Raw genomic sequence first — 19,511 nt, 5'->3', positions numbered from 1 at the left:
AAATAAATAAATGTTAAAAAAAAAAGATTTTGTTGGAATATCCGTTTTCATTTCTCTTGGGTATATACATACCCAGGAGTGGAATTATGTGTTTCAGTTTTCATTCCTACACAAAAGATAATGTATGTATATATATATGGTTTTACAGTGCTTTGCTTTTTTTTTTTTACTTAACAAGGTATCCTAAAAATTATATTAGTACATAGAGAACCTTTCCTATTTATATGTCTGGATAGCTGTAGAGCTCTCCATTGATGGATGCTTTATACTTTTTCAGGTGATTTCTTTGGTTGCATATTTACAGTAGACTTTCAAGTTATTTTTATTTTTTTATTTTTTGGTGGAACCAGGGATTGAACTCAGGCCTTTGCGCTCACCAGGGAAACGCTTATTCTACTGAGCCATCTCCCCGGCCCCAGACCCTCGAGTTATGACTAGCCTTACATGTGAACATCTTGAGTTAGGCCCAGAAAGTTAACATTTGATTTATGAACAAAGTCTTGAGTTATGTCCCAAATGCTGCCTTGTGTGGCGTAAATAAGACTTGTAATGCTAGAAAAGCCTGTATGAGTATACATGTCAGTCTGACCTCAGATATGCTTGTTTGTGGGTGTGATCTTAGTGCTTTATATAATCACCATGATTACTATTATCGAAGTGGTCCCCAAAAAGCTAGAAAAGAAGTAAAGGAAGGGAAGAGAAGGAAAACAGCAATCACAATTGAAAAGAACAGTATTAAAGAAAAGACAGAAGCAGACAACCTTAGACCAGTTTTTAGTTCTGAAAAGGTTGAGATCTAGTGAGCCAGAAGCAGGTCCTAGTGGGCTGCAGACGCTCCTGAGGACAGAAAGAGCTGCAGAGAGCCAGATTCCTGATGTCCTTATGGATGGGGACTCTCCTTCCAAACAACAACCACCTTCCATTTCATCCTCCCTTCCTGTAAGCCAAAGATACCCACTTGAATGGTGACTACAGTATGAAATTGTTTCTGATAAGCTAGGCACAATTTATAACTTTTTGGTGAATACACTAGGAAGAGATTGGTGTTTTTTGTAAATTATGCATATCATACCACCATTTTTATTATGAAAAGGTTAGTTAAGGGGTGCTTTGGGAGGTTCAGAATGCATTGTGGGTATTACTAGTATTTCTTTTTTTTAAAAAATTATGTATTTGGTACCAGGTCTCACTATGCAGCTTGGACTTGTAGTGATTCTCCTCTCTCAGCCTCCTCAGCACTGGGATTACAGGCATGCGTCCCCGTGCCCGGTTTCAGTGGCCAGCATGGCACAGGGACCAGCACAAAATTGGTATGGAATATTGAACCTGGGTCCTTGGGCCTGCCAGGCAGGCGCTTAGACCACTGAGCTATCTCCCTGGCCCTTTCTATTTTTTCTTATGGGAAAAAATAGTCTTAGCATTTTTCTTTCTTTCTTTTTCTTTTTTTTTTGTGGAACCAGGGATTGAACTCAGGCTATAAAGGGTCATATTTATCAAGGAAGTTGGTCCTTTATCTGTGTTATATACATTGAAAGACTTTTTCCTTCTTTCTGGTACAGTTGAGTTTATCAATTTTTTTCTCACAAGTGCTTTTAAATTATAGTTAGAAAGGTTTTCTTTTGTTTTAGACAGGGTCTTACAATGTAGCACAGGCTGGCCTTGAACTCAGTGATCCTCTTGCTTCAGCCTCCTGAGTGCTGAGATTATAGGTGTATGCCAGCACACACAGCAAAAGAGTTTTGCTATTCCTAAGTTACACGAGAATGACAAGCAAAACGTCCTGAGTTTAATCTCTGGTACAAAAAAAATTACCTTTTTAAAGGAATTTTTTTTTCAGTACTGAGGATTGAACCCAAGCCTCACAAATGCTAGGCAAGTACTGCTCTGCTGGGCTACATCCCTAGCCCTAGTTTTATCTTTAAAAAATTTGTGTTACTGTTTATACTGTTTTACTTCTTTATAAATGACTAGCCTACACTACTTATTTAAAAGTTCCACTTTTCCCCAAGTGATACAAGTTGCCACTTTTTATATGCTAATTTACTGTAATTGGATCTTTTTCTAAACTTTTTTCTGTTTCTGTGGTCTATCTGTGTTTGCCACTACTACATTATTTTACTTATAAATTCTAGATTTTCTTGGAGATTGTGATTATTCTAGGATGAATCAGAAAATGAGATTAAAATTGTCAGGAAAGTTCATAGGGATTTCCACATGGCCATAAGAGAAAACAAGTGACAAAAGGTTTTCCTTTAATGAGGAATGTCTCTGATCTTTAGTGTTGATATGATGTGTCACAGGTGTCCACATTCTATTACTCATAAACTATACAATCTTGTAACTGGTAACACTTTCTTTTTTGTTTGTTTGTTTTTGCGGAACCGGGGATTGAACTCAGGCGCTTGTGCTTGCCAGGCAAGTGCTTATTCCACTGAACCATCAGCACGGCCCCCACTATTTCTGTATAGCTCAGTTGTCCTGTCACATTCAATATGAAACTAAAGTTATGTTTTCCTGAGGGCTACTAGGCTAATCTCTTGGTTCTAGATTATCATTTTTTTTCAGTGGGGAAAGCAAGAAATAACAACCCTCATAACTTTAAAAAAGATTTTTATTTATAGTAGCAATAGCAATTACATAGTCACACCTAACTCATCCTGACATTTAACTTGTATTTTGTCAGTTTTCATAACATTTGGTTCAAGTTTTCTCAAATTTAGCTTAATTTAAAGTTTCTTCTCTGTGTACCCTGTATAGAATCTCATATTTTTGTATTATTAATTTTTTATAAAATTTTTCGTATAGAGAGAATAAGTGGCTAGTCTTTTTGTTTTCCATTTTGATTTTTGACTGGTGTGTGTTTCTAAATGATTTAAATTCCAATAGGAAAAGATGGTAAAACATACAACAGAGAGAAGAAGAATGTAAAGAAACCTGCAGTGACCAAACCAAACAACATCAAGTCGATGTTCATTGCTAGCGCTGGAAAAAAAACTACAGATGTGAGTTTCATTGTTTCCTTATATGTTGTCTTTTATAAAATGAATTTAATATCTGGCTACACAGATAATAGGTGCTCAGTACATACTTGAATAGCATTTTCCCAATTTTGCTAAGCTGAATTTACATTTCATGTGAATTTAGACATCTGTTTAGGCACTTAATTTATTTTTAATTATTATTATTATTTTTGTGGTACCAGGGATTGAACGCAGGACATTGTACTTGTCAGGCAAGTACTTATTCTACTGAGCTATCTCCCCAGCCCTTTAATTATTTTTTAAATGTAATTAGTACAGAGTCTACAGGGTCTCATTACACAGATCAGACTTGTAGTGATCTTCCTGTTTTTCAGCCTCCCAAGTGCTGGGATTACAGGCACGCACCACCACGCCCAGTCTCAGTCACTGTCTCTGCATGCCCTGGGGGTGGGGCTGGCATGGCACCCTTGGGGATCAACCCTGGTCTCTAGTCTGCTGAGCTATCTGAATGGCCCATGCACCTAATTTAGATTAGAGCTAGAGATAGAAACAGAAACTAGACAGAAAAGATGAATTGAAAATGTTTAATTTCAGCAACTACCAGAAAGATCATGCAAGGAGGATGAAAATAAGATGATGAAAGCCTTAAAATTAAAAATTATATATACACAGATGGTTGTTAAAGTCTTGTCAGTAGTAGATGAGAGTACTCAGAGTCATGGACTGGTTAGGTTTTTCTGTTCATAGATGTGTGTGATCTCAGTGAAAAATTTAAATGCAAAACTTTTTCACTTTACCTTCTTTTCTTATGTCCAGAAAGCTGTAGATTTGTCCAAAGATGATCTGCTAGGTGACATTCTTCAAGATCTGAACACTGAGGTCAGTGACTCTCTGCATGTTTTAAAATATGTAGGGGATGTAGGTCAAAGAAACAGTAATTATATAAAAGTGACTGTTGCTAGAACTAAAAACATTAAGGACAGCACTAAAAAGAGGCCAACAAAAAATGAAAACAAAACAAAATCTTCAAATTAGTTTCTTCTGACCATTCTAGGTGAGTAATTTCTGGCTGTTGTAGCTCTGTGATTATGTAGATAGGCTGTGTGGGTGTGTGTTGGAATTAGTAAGAATACACCCAGGAGCAGTTCTGTGAATGCCCATCGCTTGTGTTCAGTTGCTATAATGTATGTTCCATAAATAGATTGAAGCCTGTCAGTTTGTACAATCAGCTGTGAGATCCTCATCTTGAATTCTGAGTGGGAATGAGAGAAGAGTCTGAGCTACCCCTGCTACAACTCAAAGAGGCCATTTCTCATAACAGCTAAGCTCTTAGAAGTATATTTCTAAGTGATCATTGATTAAAATGGCTAATGCCAACACTGTATAGTTCTATCTTGATAGTGTATAAGTGTAATATTCTGGAAGGGTACGTGAAGGACTTTAAATTTTAGAAAGAAATTTGTGAGCGGTGGATTCAATATCTTCTGGTTTTCTAGTGATTTCTGTGGTGTTGCTATAGTAACTGCAGTACATGAACATAGATCCTGTGGGGGGAGGAAAAATGCCTTCTTGGGCTTCAGTGAGTGAAGAAATGTACTTTTCTGTTATGTGGTAAACCAAGCATGGCAGTAAATGTCTGTCTTACCCTTCTTTTAGATACCTCAAATAACTCCACCGCCTATAATGATACCAAAGAAGAAAAGATCCATTAGAGCTTCACAGAATCCTTTCTCTGTGCCCACCTCCAAGGTAAAGCGTATAGAAATACACCTTCTTGATTTATAGTTTTGCTTTAAATTCATTTTGTTGCTTTTCTGTGTGAGTGAAATGCTTTTGAATTTGATTTTGATCTTTATTTTAAATTAAGACTGCCATTCAACATATAGTTTTATGTATTTTAAAAATAGCATGTGCTTGCTTTTTTCATAGTAAATTTTGTAGTAACTAGTATGTGTTTATTATAGGTATTACAACTGTGCTAAATGCAATAATTTTCCTCTGGGAAACAAGTATTTTTTTGTAAACCTAGGTAACAGTAAAATAATTGAAGCTGTTACATTAATAATACATAAAATCTTTTTATAAATGGGAACTGTCATTATCTCTGGTCAGGGTAGGAGAGTTGCATATTTTTAGTATGTAGGTCTTAAGTGACTAAACATTTAAAAATGTTTACAGGTAATTCCTTCAGGAAAAACTGCTTCCCCTGCCCCTAGGAAGGAACCTCCATTAACTCCCATTCCTCTTAAACCCGCTGAATTTGCTGGTAAGTCTCATGGGGCAGAAGTGCAAGTGTTTCAGCTGTTGCTGTCACTTACTGAGACCCCATGATAGGAGGATGTGGGGTGATTTTGGAGGCATTCTGATAAGTCTTAAGTGTGAAAGATTTGAATTCGTAGCAGTACAAATTAATGTGCAATTTGGAGATTAAAGAGAAATGCAAACATAGTAGAGGAAAAGGGATGTTTGCACTTCAGTGTTGTGTCTGCCTCTGTGCCTTGTGGCACTGGCACATGATGGGGATGTGTGATGATGCCTGCAGGGGCGCTGATACCTACTGGCGAGCTGGTGCAGCCAGAACGTCCTCCAGAAGATGAGCAAGAGTCAGGGGAAATGGAGTTTGAAGATGGCGACTTTGATGAGCCCCTGGAAGCTGAGGAGGTGAACATGGAGCCTGTGGCTGCCAAGACTTGGGACCAAGAGAGTGAGCCAGCAGAGGGGGTGAAACACAAGGCAGATCCTAGGAACGGGACCACGTCCTGCTTGTAAGAGCATTTCATGACTTTTCTGGAAATAGCTCTCCAATTATTGTGTGAGTTTTGAAAGGTTTTTGAAAATGTGATTTCTACAGGGGAAGTGTTCTCGGAGATGTCTCTTGTTGGGACATTGATCAAGAAGATGACAGCAGTTTCTTAGCACAGGAAGTTCAAGTGGATTCCAGTCACCTTCCGTTGGTAAAAGGGGCAGATGAGGAACAAGTGTTCCAGTTTTACTGGCTGGATGCTTACGAAGATCAGTACAACCAACCAGGTAATCATACATAGGGTAGCCATATGCCTTTATTATTGAGTAGCAGCTTTTCCCTTCAATACTTAGTGATTGTAATTGGCACAAGCTTTGCTCTCACTTGCATCGTAGGAGAGTAGTACTCATTCCTTGCAAAGCGCATGAGCTACCCTGATAGAGAGGAAATGCAGGGTGAGTAATTTTTTTCCATAATTTTATTGAGACAAATAGCAATGAGACAGTTCCAAGTCAAATTGGTAGGACAGTTTCAATAATTAACACATTGCATACATTCTTCTAATGGTTAATTACTGTACAAGATGCGGACAGGATATCCTATTTACAAACACTTAGAACATATCCCTCTATTAAGAGAATGTAACTATATATCTATCCTAACCATTTTGAATACACAGATTCAAAATGGACATTCATCTGTATTCCCTTTTTTGTTAAGTTCTGTTATTTGAATATTATAGGTGTGTTAACTCAGCAAAATATTCTAAAAGAGTCCAGTAGCCCATAATAGTACTGGGTCTTCTGCTTGACTGGCAGTGTCAGAAATTGTTCACCTGAGCTCAACATAACAGCATGGCTTTACTTCTTTTTTATACTTTTATGCTGAATGGTTAAGACCAAGATAAAGTGAGTAATTTTTGAAACTACTTATCCAAGGGGCAATTATATGTGGCTTAGGAATGTGTGTTTGTAGCTCACCCCTGATGTAGCTGAAGTCACAGGAATACACTTTAAAAGTAATCAGTCTTTATCACTCTGTTCAGCAGATTGGAATACTGTTGTGTGTCGGGTACCAAGATGGAGTAAACAAGCTGGATAAATTCCTGGCATTGTAATGGAGCTTACATTTCAGTGGAGTAGGAGTAGATGGGGAAGACATTGGCATTAAGATAAATTTGTAAATGATGCAAAGGACTTTTACTGGAGGATGGCCAGGGATAGCCTGTCTTAGGAGCCAACCCTGGGCTGAGAGTGAGGTATCTAAAGAGCTGAGGAAAAGACTAGTAAACACCAAAGCCTGACAAAAGAGAGCAGGAGGCCTGTGTGGTTGTAGCATAGTTATCAAACAACAAGTTGGTATACAGTGAAGTTGGAGACAAAGGTAGAGGCCAGATAGTGAAGGAGCTTAGAGATCAGATCAAGGAGACTGAATCTTGGTCTAGGAGTACTCTGGTTTCTGTGCACAATTGGCTGTGTGCACATCTGCATGCCAGTGCAGGTATATCTGTACGTGTAGAGGGATGGCCTGGAGTGGAGCTGGTCCAAGGCAGAGGCTTGTTACTTAGACATTGGTGGCTGGGGAGAAGAGAAGGCATTTTACATGTGTTTTAGCACAAATTAGTTGATGGATTGGGGGGGATGGTGACAGGAAGGAGGAATAAGATTGATTCCCAGGTCATCCTAAGGACCTAATACTGTGGGTTTTGTCTTTAAAAAATGCCAGGAGTGTGTTGGAGGAAATGACTATCTAACAAAAATAGTAAAAATACATTCTCTTTAACCTTCCGAAAAGGGATCTTGTGAGTCTCTCCTTATAAGGGGAAATGTCTTTATGATGGCAGAGATGGCTCATTCCATTTAGAACAAAAATAAAAGGGAAAAAAAGGCTCTCTTTGAGTTGAGCATATGTTTCTTATATTTACTTGTGGGTTTGTCTCTCTGGAATCAAATTGAATGTCTTAGTCCAATTCTTCACTACAACTTTGAAATTTACTTATTTTTTGTATTTTTAGGGAAGGATCTACAGAGAGTTCAGGTCGCACTACTAGATTGGACTCATAGTGATCCGCCTGTTTACAGCCTCCCAAGAGCTGGGATTACAGGCCCATACTACCATGCCCACTCTTAATTGCTGTCTCAGCATGCCCCGGGGGTGGGGCTGGCACAGCAGGTCCGGAGATTGAACCCCAGACCCCTGGTCCTGCTTGAAGGCACTAAAATCCACTGAGCTATTTGGCCAGCCCTCTTTACTTATTTAAATGTGTGTAGTTGTTACAAGGTGTCACTATGCAGCTCAAACTCCTGGTGATCCTCCTGTTTTCAGCCTTCCCAGTTCTGGGATTACAGGCATTCACCCCTATGCCTGGACTCTGCCTGACTTAGCCCACCCTGGGGGCAGGACTGGTGAGGCACATGGTTCCCAGGATCAAATTGCAATCCCTGTACTTGCTTAAGCAGGCGCTTTAGTCCACTGAACTATCTTGGCAGCCCCCTTTTTACAAAATTTTTTTTTGTTTTTACTACAGGGTCTACAGGGTCTTAACTACACAGATCTGACTCGTAGTGATTCTCCTGGTTTCAGCCTTCCAAGTGCTGGGATTGCAGGCATGTGCCACCACGCCCAGTCTCAATCACTACCTGAGTGTGCCCTGGGGGCGGGGCTGACAGCATGCTGGGGGTCAAACCCCAGCCCTACACCACTCTGCCTAAGCAGGTGCTTTAGTCCGCTGAGCTATCTGGCCGGCCACTCCTTTTTACAATTAAGAATTCATCTCCAAATGGACTCTTCTACTATATAGAAATAGTGGTTGGGAGTTTGAGGCAGGAAGATCATTTCAAGTTTGAGGCCAGCCTAGGCTACATAGTGAGTTCTCACAAAACCAAAAAGGAAAAAATAATGGAGATTCTGTTTTTTTTTTTAATTTTTTTATTTATTTATGTGTGTGTGTATGTGTTTGTGTGTGTGGCCAGCCCAGCCCACCAGGGGGCGGGGTTGGCTGGCATGTGGTGCTGGGGGATCTAACCGCGGTCCCTGTGCTTGCTTGTTCCAAGTAGGTGCTTTAGACCACTGAGCCATCTCACCAGCCCCGAGATTCTGTTTTTTATAGAGATCTTAATCTCTGTGTGCAAAAATAGGCAAAATAATTTCATAATAACTTAACTTGTTTTCAATTAAGTGAGTCGCTGACAATTTGGCCCTGAAAGACTTAGTTAATTAGCTAAGGATGTGTGGATGACATGTAAGTAGCTGCCTGTGTCAGCCCTGGGGTTCTTAGCCACTTTCTTTTTCTAAGACCAACAGGAGAACTCAGCTTTGTGGAACTGAGGTATGATAGGCGGCATAGTGATTTTCCTAAAGATATGTATGTACTCACATCTGGAACCTATGATATGTTGCATTACATGGTAAAAGGAACTTTATAGATTTGATTAAATCAAGCGTCTTGAGATAAGGAGAATATTGAAGTGGGTCCAGTATAGTACAGATTTCTTTATGAAAGGAAGGATCAGAGGCCAAGAAAGAGATGTGACTTGGAAGCAGAGGTCTGAATCATGCGGGGCCAGCAACCAAGGAATGTGGATAGATACGCTTTGGAAGCTGGAAAAGCCAGGAAAGGGACTTTCTCCTAGAGCCCTGAGATGTAAAGCAGCCCTGCTTACCCATTGGTGCTTCTGATCTCCAGAACTCTGGATAATAAATTTATGTTGTTTAATGCTTTACAAAACATTCAGGAGGCTGTCCAGTTCCTTTTGTGCCTCTCTGAGCCCTTCATTGTTTTTTTTTTTTTATTTTTTTTAAAAATTTTTTTTTTATTTTAACATTTATTGTGTGTGTGTGTGTGTGTGTGTGTGTGTGGCCAGCTCAGCCCACCAGGGGGCGCGGCTGGCTGGCATGTGGTGCTGGGGGATTGAACCGCGGTCCCTGTGCTTTGCCAAGCTTGTTCCAAGTAGATGCCTTAGACCACTGAGCCATCTCTCCAGCCCCGCCCTTCATTGTTGAACTGATCGTGTTAAGGTCGGTTGGGTTAATATAAAATACAACGTACATCTTTAAATAAACTTGTCTGAATTTAGATCCTTTTTTGGATCCCAGTATATGCAAACTTTAAGTGGTTTCTTAAGAGGATACATGAGGGAGTGCCTGTATGTTAGTAAAACAGATATACGAGCAAGAAGGGTATTAAGTGTCAATTCAAGATCAGATTTATTTTCAAGATAATTGAGCATTGAATTTAATTTCAAAAATGTTACTGATGTGTTAATACTAAGAGGTTTTTCTTATCAAATATGTATGTACTTTTATCAAATATGTGTATACTTTTGCAGAGCCACTGGAGTAGCATGCTGCCATGTGCTTCTTAGATAAAGACATAATCAGTCTTAGACATGTTATCTTAGGCTGCATCAGCTGGGCCAAGATGGTGTGGTTAGACCCTCTCACCTCTTTGACTACTACTTTCTCTCTGCTAGAAGGTAGGCTGGAAAATACGATTGTATGAGACTGAGCAAAGGATTTATCATTCATTGCTGAAGCCAGGGACTGAGCAAAGGATTTATCATTCATTGCTGAAGCCAGGGCAGCCCCAGCAGCAGTGTAACTCATACATCTTGAAGCTGTGCAGCGTGGTCAGCTTTCCTATCCTAGTACTTCTCATAGTGCTTTGCTCTGTGTGCTCAAGGCCGTGTTTTATTCCTTGACTGGCTTAATGATCCCATTAAAGCCAGAAACCTGGAAGCCAGCTTGATACTCTTTTCCTCACTTCCCTCACATTGATAGTTTCCTTTTCCTAAAGGAGACAGCGTTATCTCCTCACAGCTGCCACCTCTGATCCTTCTTGCCTATTGCATCCATTGTGCCAGCCTCCTAATGGGCGTCTCTGCTCTCATCCTCCACATTACTGCCAGAGTGATTGATTTGAAGAGTAAATCAGATCATACCATTTTCTCATTTAAAAAAATCTTCAGTAGCTGTTGCCTGCAACAAAGTCTGAGCTCCTTAGCAAGGTACCTGATGCCTCCTGCTGTCTATGAATTTTTGCCCTAGACAGAGTTCACTATGTGTCCTTTGCTGTTCTTTATTACCTGTGTTGTTATGCACTGTTTGCCCTCATCTGCTTATTTTTTAAGGTTCACTCCTGGTGTCATTTTCTGGGAGTTTTCGTCAACCTCACTATGGGCCTCAGCCGTTTCTCCGTGACCCCCATCATATTATAGCTTTTTCCACTGTAGTGCTTGTCATAGTATTTTGAAATGAATCTGCTTTTCTTTTCTCCATAGCTTTTTTTTTGTCTTTTTGAGACTGGGTCTCACTATGCAGTTCAGGTTGGCCTTGAACTTGCTGAAGCCCAGGCTAGTCTTGAAATCATAATGATCGTCCTGCCCCAGACTCCCAAGTACTGGGATTATAGGCGTGTGCTACCACTCCCAGCTCCCCAAGCTTTTAAGCCTGGTGTTGTGGGAGTTTTTTTCCAGCATCCAGATAGTGCCAGGTGCTAGTAGGTATTTAATAAGTTGTCATTGAAATGAACAGCACAATGATTGACAGCCCTAGAGATGGACATGAAAGCTTTTGCAGAACCACAGTTGCATTTGCTGCTGTTAATCATTTTGCTTCCTGAAGTCTTATAGCAGTGTGAGATAAGAGTGAATAAAGAAAATGTATGTATACACAATGGGATATTATTCAAACATAAAGAGGAGTGAAATTGTGTCTTTTACAGGGAAATGGATGGAACTTGAGATCATAATGTTAGGTGAACTAAGACTCAGACAAGTGTTGCATGTTTTCTCTCGTGTGGAATCTGGAAAAAAAAGAGGACATGAAAGTAGAAGGGAGTCAAGGAGATAGCTCAGTGACATAAGCGCCCGCCTGGCAAGTGCAAGGTCTTGAGTTTGATCCCCAGTACAAAAAAAAATTCAGAAAGTAGAAGGGAGACTATTAGCAAATGCCACCATGCTCAGCTCAATTCCTTTTTATTTTTTTGGCAATTGAAAGAGTAATCTGTTACTTGTCTGTTATCCAGAAGCTAAGGTAAAATGAAATTGATAGAGTCCAAGAAGGCCTCAGATATCACCTACTGAGGAGAACACTGAGGCTCCAAAAGATAAGGCTCCTGGCTCTTTGCTGGCAGAAGCGTGTAAGCTTCTCACCCTCAGTCCACTCAGCTGTTCCGTGGTACTTCTCAGGTTATAGCCTCTGCAGTGGCACATTTTTCTGTCTCTGATGTCAACAGGTTAAATAAAATAGCTCTAATCTCAGAGGGTTGAACGGTTTCATCGTGATAGTAGGTAATGATCATGAGCTTTGATGAAATCAATGCTGCTAATAGAAGTGAAGTACTCCCAAAGACCCTGTTATTGTTTCTCACTTTCTTACACATTCTAAGTCAGCCAGTTGTTGCTGAATGTGCCATAATTATGAAAAGAATCTTACTCTTTGCATATGGGAAGATATCCTGTCTTCATTATGACTTTTTCAAGGTTGAATAATCCTGACTGCACCTGGTTTCAGCTAGTAACTTTGGGAGGAAAGTAATCTTTGTTTACCATGATCTTTTTGTGGCAAATGAGGCATAAACAGTGTCATGTGTTGCATGAAGTGTGATATTAGTTTGACTATAAAATGAGCTATTTGAATCTTTGAATTCAATATTAGGGTCTTTATTTTTCTTTGCATGGAATTTTATTTTTCCATCTTTAACTGTTGTGAGGATGACTTCTAATTTTCTGAGTGCAGTGATTATTTTTCCTTTAAATCAGCCTGACAGTCCTCCCTCCCTTCTTCCTTATTTCCTTTGCTTTTCCAACTAGGCCTGCTGAAAAGTCACATAACTCTTGTAAGAATTTTAATCGTCTGCAGAAATGATGATCTTATTTCAGCCAGGACTAGTGACAGAAGAAAACACTAATGAGCTGTCTTATGAAACTGGAGTAATTGGACTTAGGAACAGAGGCCTTTGGATGTGTCAGAATCTTCTTAGTGTCTCAGATAATCAGCTGTGTTGAGTAGTTGTATACTGTCTATTTTATGGATCCTAGGATTTTGCACTGACCATTTATTGGGTGGATTATCAAATTTTTGGAGTGCTTTCTTTTCTGGTATGAGAGATTGAACCCAGGACTTCATGTATGCCAGGTTTGTGCTCTGCCACTGAGCTACACCCTACCCCATGGAGTCCTTTCTTAATGGCCAGTCTTCATGAACAATGACTTGCTGTCTCATATGGCAGGTTTTTACTTTGTAATGTATATTACTTCAGGATCCCCCAAAAAAGAGTGTTTACTGATTTGGTTACCAAACCATTCATTAAATTGAAATAGAGGGGAAAGGAATACTACAAATAAAAAACAAAATAGAAGGTAGATAGAAGAAAATAGGGAGATAGGTCTTTGTAAATGATACCAAGGGGTGGGACCAAGGGATGGAAGGTGGGGGTGGGGTGGGGGAAGGGAGCATAAAAAGATGTTTCATGTACATGTACTCAACTGCCCATAATGAGTGTAATCATTACGTATCACAAACATGTACTAATTAAAAATTTTACCTAGGCAGATATGTTAGGTACCTTGTGAGGTAGGAAGGGTGAAGCAGATTTTCGTTAGAACCCAGTTACGAGATATTTATGGTGTAAGAGATAGGAGATAAATTGTTTTTCCCAAATATAATTTTATGTAAAAAATCAGTGTATCACATTTATGCAATAATATGAATGTTTTTAGCAATAAATGCGAGTGTTAAAAAATTAGAATTATAATCTTAGATTTTTAAGTTCTCACAAGAGGCTTAAATAGCAGGTTGGTTGGAGAATAATTTGCTTGTTTTGTTTCTTAATCTGGTTAGTGCTGGTTGTAGCGAAAGTGTTTATATCTTATTGGAGAATTATTCTCGCCCCCTTCTCCAGGTGGTTATAGATTGCACCATTATGATAGTGTACTATGACTACTAAGTGAAGAGCTGGCTTTGGGAAGTAGGTGGCAGATGTGTATGTGCTGGTAAAATGAATTATCACAAAGGCGTAAACGTGTGGACACATTCAGTGAGCCTTTATGTTGCCTCTTTAATTTGAGGTAATTGAGATGTTTCTTTTCCTATGATTTTCCTTTATTTTCCTAGGTGTAGTATTTCTGTTTGGCAAAGTTTGGATTGAATCAGCCAAGACCCATGTGAGCTGTTGTGTCATGGTGAAAAACATCGAGCGAATACTCTACTTCCTTCCCTGTGAAATGGTAAATGTTTGTGATTAGCTTTTAGTTCCCAGTAATTGTATATGGCACACATTGAGTGTTCTGCTGCCAAGTCTATCCTTCAATAGGGTAGCAGTTCTCCACCACCTGCCCGGTGACCACTGATTATTGGCAACTCCATTAGTGGTTGGGAAAATAGAGAAATGAAGTAGAATTCAGTTTTATAACTTGTAATATAGAAGTATCTGAGTTAAAAAACTAGTGTTGTATTTTCCCTTACTCTTCATTTCCATAATAGGCTTGGGACTTTGATCTAAAATGTGAAGTGGTAGGAGGATAGGGGTGGTAGCACACCCCTGTAATCCTAGCACTTGGAAGGTTGAGGTAGTAGGATTGCTGTGAGTGCTGCAAGTTGGAGGCCACTCTGGGCTACATAGTGAGACCTCACCTCTTATGAATGGATGGATGGATGGATGAATGGATGAATGAAGGAGAAGTGGCATTTGGGCCAGTTTTTATGCTTTTGCTTCATATGCAGCAATAACATTCTTTCCATGGGGATTTAACAAGGTCAGTTCTATTTCTTCCTCCTTTTGTATTGGAGCTTTTAAGTTTCCAATCCTCTCAGTCCCAACCCTCCCCATCTCAGTTTAATTGTGGATCTTCTTGGGTTTACAGCACTTACTTTGCCACTATGTAGAATTAATCATCTTTATCTCTGGTTTGGTTTTATGATGCCTTGGGAGGAAGTGGGCATTTGGCCTAGTACATTTTTGGGTCTGTTCGTGTCTATGAACTCATCAGTAAAACTGCTATTAAGTGTTTAAATAGGTGGGGATAAAAACTGATGTAGTCTTGGGTTTCTGATAATTGAGAAGATCATATATACAGATTACTGTTTCCCTCTTTATTCTCTCCATGGGAGAACAGAAAATCGATTCAAATACAGGGAAAGAAACGGGAATTCCAGTTACAATGAAAGATGTTTACGATGAATTTGATGAGAAAATAGCAAATAAATACAAAATTATGAAGTTCAAGTCCAAGGTTTGTATTTACTAATAAATTTATTTCTAGTTCTCTTTATTTTATTTCCAAATTTAACAATGATTGTATAGTGACTTCATGCAAAATAGGAAATCTTATATGTATGAATGTAAGAAAATATTAAATTTGTAAAAAATTTTTTAACACTGCTTATAAAATAATGGTTATGAATTGAATAGAAAAATAGCTCAGCAAATTGTTTCTTGCTTACATGTCATGCACTCTTATTCTAAAATGGACCAGAAACTATTATTTAAATTAGTTATTGTTAATACATTTTGATTAGGTGACTAAGAAGGGTTTTGTCTTTAAAAACCAGAGACTGTGGTAATATTTCATATATAATGGAAAACTATTCATATATATGGTAAATTGTCTTTATTTTAGTGAGATATTGATGCTATTGGTCTTAATGGAGGAGGGCTGTAGCCCATTTCAAATACTAGTTATTAACAGTGATTGCAATAAGGGAATATTGAGTTGCTAAAGATAAGGCTAGCACTCTTTTTTTCCCATAATTTTATTGAGAAACAGATAGCAATGAGACAATTTAAAACCAAATTGGTAGGACAGTTTCAATAATTAACACATTGCATACATTCTTCCTAGTGGTTAATTGCTGTACAAGATGCAGACATGATATCCTATTTACAAACACTATTAGAGCAAATCCCTCTATTCATTAAGAGAATGTAACTATATATCTATCCTAACCATTTTGAATACACAGATACAAAATGGACATTCATCCATATCCCCTTTTTTTGTTAAGTTCCATTATTTGAATATTATAGGTGTGTGAACTCAGCAAAATATTCTAAAAGAGTTCAGCAGTCCATAATAGTATTGGGTCTTCCACTTGACTGGCAATGTCAGAAATTGTTGACCTGAGTCCCCCACAGCTCAATTTAACAGCATGGCTTTACTTCTTAAACTTCATTTTTATACTTTTCTGCTGGATGGTTAAGACCAAGGTAAAGCAGGAACTATGCAACAAGGGTTGTAGCTTTTGTGTCTGATAAGGTCAGTGAAGGCTAGCACTTTTAACTATTAGATACTCACATTGTGGCTAATGAGTCATATCTTTCTAATTCTAGAAGGAATGTATAAGGTGCTAGGTTTGATCCCAAGCACTGCAAACAGATTTAAAAAAAAAATTGCAGAGAAAATGTGGTATAGAATATTTAGCATTTCATTACTGGTATTTTATTCCTAGTTGAAAGGAGGATATGTAACTTTTTTAAACTTTATTTACTTTTGTATGTGAGCACCGTGCTAGATTCCAGATGATTGAACACAGGAATATATACTGTATTGTGTATGTAATACTGGCCAGTATAATTTTTGAAAAGTTTTTGTCTTACTGATTTTTAAAATATTTACTTGCCCAGATAGTGGAAAAGAATTATGCTTTTGAGATACCTGATGTTCCAGAAAAATCTGAGTACTTGGAAGTTAGATACTCGGTAAGTCAAACAAAAGAGAATTTACTGAATTTTAGTTGAGAATGACATTTTTCTATTTTTGAACTTTCAACTGGCTTTCAATTAGGAGTGTTGGCAGGGCTCCTCAAGCCCACAGTTCATTGAGGTGGGCTTGAAGTAATGAATAATTGAAATGGATGAAATTAGTTTAAGTACATAGACTACAAGTTACAGTGCCTTTCTCTGCTTTCAAGTATGCATCTTTAAATTAATAAGTTGTAACAGCACAACTGTTCGTCAAGTGGAGTGAGTGCCACATGATGGAGTTGGACATCATTAGTCTGTTGAAGTGTCTCTTGCGAGCAGTGGAAAGGTGAGAGAGGAGTGTCAGCAGCATTGCTGTAGTGCTGCACTCGCTCCTGTGACGGGCAAGGTCATTGTTGCAGGGTGTTAATTAACAGGACCTTAACCTCTTTTTACTTCTGTTCTAGTGTTTTGATTCCATGATGTTGGAAGAGGTAAACTTTTAAGAAATGTTTTTAACAGTGGTGATGAAAAACACCATGGACACATTTGCAATGAGTCCCACTGTTGCTTTCATTCTTCTAATAGAGTAGTACTTATTTGGCTATTCTTTATCAGTGAGGCATACACAGCTCTGGACAGAAATTCTCTTTTAGGGGAGCTTCGTGGCCTATTTTTCTTCTAATGGGTGTCATCAAGATGCATTATTTTGTCATTGTGAATTGTTTTTGTTTCCTACTGTGAATTGTTTTGGATTTCATTTGTGGCAAATTACATTTCATATGTATCAAAGGGGTTTCTTCTAGTGCTTCATAGAGAGGCTTTTGTTTATTTCAAATATAGACTTTTGAAAATGCGAAGTAATGGTTTAAACAAAAAAGGTTTTTTTTTTCTTTTTCTGTTTCCCAGGCGGAAATGCCACAGCTTCCTCAGGATTTGAAAGGGGAAACTTTTTCTCATGTATTTGGGACCAATACATCCAGCTTGGAACTGTTCCTGATGAACAGAAAGATCAGAGGACCTTGTTGGCTTGAAGTAAAAAATCCACGTAAGGAAAATTTAGTCATAATGCTAAGTAGATTGCTAATAAATGCATTTTCAGATCTACTTATTTTGATGTGCTTTATTTGGTTGTTTATTTGAGGTTCTCCTGAGTATTCAGAGGGAATACATTTAGAGCCATTTTTTATTTTATTTTTTTTTAGAGCCATTTTTCCCTAATGCTTGGCAGTTTAGTTGAAGGGAGGCATTGGCTCAAGCAGCTGTTTGAGGCCCTGTGTTGTGCTCTTCTTACATAACTATATTTCTGACCTGGCTGAGATGGCCCAGCTGTTCTCCACAGTGAACTGCTGACCTTTAGAAGGGAGGAGAATCACCACCCAGTGTGGATAGTGCTTGTTTGGCTTGTTACCTGATATTTTTCAGCGCTTGTATCTAAGATACTATTTTTGTCTTTATAAATCTCTTTAAGATGTTTTATGACTTCTCCAAGGCAGTGTTTTGTTTCTTTTAAAGATCCTTCCTTGGGTCATGGATTCTTTGGAGCATCTTTAAAAAATCTATACATCTTTTCTCCAAGAGATGAGTGTGTGTACATACACAGACTTGCATACCACCTGGTAATTACTGTGGCTTATTTTTAATGAAATGTTATATCATTCTTATTAGAGGATAGGATTGACGACTATTTCAGTTAATCACAGGTATAGTACTTTTTAAATAAGTAGCTACTGATGGGTTGTATCTGCTCTTTTTCAGACCTCTTGAATCAGCCAATCAGTTGGTGTAAATTTGAGGTAATGGCTTTGAAACCAGACCTGGTGACTGTAATTAAAGATATTGGTCCTCCTCCACTTGTGGTAATGTCTTTCAGCATGAAGACAATGCAGAATGCAAAGAACCATCAAAATGAGGTAAAAAAAAATAAGAAAACTTTTGTACCTGTTGCCTTAGATGCAAACTTGTATGGCTTTCCTATAAGAGCAAGTTGTTCTATCGGTAGGAAAGAAATACTAGTTCACAGTCAAACTCCATTTTGGAGAATGATTTGAATTTGTGTGGTATTGCAGGGGTTTCTTAAGGTCTTCAATTGATGGTAATATTTTGGGTTTTGTTTTTCAATTTATTTTTAGTTTTTTTATTTATTTTGTGTAGGGTCTCTCTATGCAACTTGGACTCGTAGTGATCCTCCTGCCTCATCCTCCCCAGTGCTGGGATTACAGGCATGTACCACCACACCCAGTTTTGGTAGCCAGCTTGGCATGCCTGGAGTTCCTGTGCTGGCACAGCATTTGTTACCAGGGATTGAAGTCAGGTTGTTGTGTTTGCCAAGCAGGCGCTTAGACTGCTGAGCTATCTCCCCAGCCCCCTTCTTAAAGTATTTTATTTTATTTTTTATATATTTAGGACAGGGTCTACAGTGGGGTCTCACTACATAGATTGGACTCATAGTGATTCTCCTGACTTCAGCCTCCCAAGTGCTGGAATTACAGGTGTGCACCACCACACCCAGTCTCAATTGCTGGCTCAGTGTGTCCTGGGGGCAGGGCAGGCACAGCACACCAGGAATTGAACCCCCGCTGCTGGGCTGTGCCTAAGCAGGCGCTTTAGTCCGCTGAGCTATCTCGCCAGCCCCCTTCTTTTTTCCCATAATTTTATTGAGAAATAAATAGCAATGAGACAGTTTCAAATCAAATTGGTAGAACAGTTCCAATAATTAACACATTGCATACTGCCTTCCTAGTGGTTGTTTGTTGTACAAGATGCAGACATGATATCCTGTTTACAAACACTATTAGAACAAATTCTTCTATTCCTTGAATTAAGAGAATGTAGCTATATATCTATCCTAACCATTTTGAATACACAGATACAAAATGGACATTCATTTATATCCCCTTTTTTTGTTTAGTTCCATCATTTCAATATTATAGGTGTGTGAACTCAGCAAAATATTCCAAAATAATCCAGTAGTCCATAATAGTGTTGGGTCTTCCGCTTCACTGATAATGTCAGAAATTGTTGACCTGAGTCCCCTACAGCTCAACATAACAGCATGGTTTTACTTCTTATACTTCATTTTTATACTTTTCTGCTGGATGGTTAA

The 19,511-nt window shown here is 38.6% G+C and overlaps 1 protein-coding gene across 2 annotated transcripts in view; it reads left to right on the top strand.

Annotated features, from left to right (window-relative positions):
• Positions 1 to 19,511, top strand: part of Pola1 (DNA polymerase alpha 1, catalytic subunit) — a 345,612-nt gene that overhangs the window by 14,324 nt on the left and 311,777 nt on the right. For both annotated transcript variants that reach the window (XM_023715420.1, XM_023715421.1), the window contains exons 5-15: positions 2,887 to 3,002; positions 3,798 to 3,860; positions 4,638 to 4,730; positions 5,160 to 5,247; positions 5,524 to 5,746; positions 5,833 to 6,011; positions 13,840 to 13,952; positions 14,841 to 14,957; positions 16,349 to 16,423; positions 17,315 to 17,453; positions 18,164 to 18,318. In XM_023715420.1, the coding sequence (XP_023571188.1) occupies positions 2,887 to 3,002; positions 3,798 to 3,860; positions 4,638 to 4,730; positions 5,160 to 5,247; positions 5,524 to 5,746; positions 5,833 to 6,011; positions 13,840 to 13,952; positions 14,841 to 14,957; positions 16,349 to 16,423; positions 17,315 to 17,453; positions 18,164 to 18,318 (1,361 nt within the window). The remainder of the gene's footprint in view (positions 1 to 2,886; positions 3,003 to 3,797; positions 3,861 to 4,637; positions 4,731 to 5,159; positions 5,248 to 5,523; positions 5,747 to 5,832; positions 6,012 to 13,839; positions 13,953 to 14,840; positions 14,958 to 16,348; positions 16,424 to 17,314; positions 17,454 to 18,163; positions 18,319 to 19,511) is intronic.

Source organism: Octodon degus, unplaced genomic scaffold (assembly GCF_000260255.1).
Source record: "Octodon degus isolate 3935 unplaced genomic scaffold, OctDeg1.0 scaffold00041, whole genome shotgun sequence".
Classification (NCBI taxonomy): Eukaryota; Metazoa; Chordata; class Mammalia; order Rodentia; family Octodontidae; genus Octodon; species Octodon degus.
Note: the sequence above shows the minus strand (reverse complement) of the source record. Positions and strands in the feature narration are given on the sequence as shown.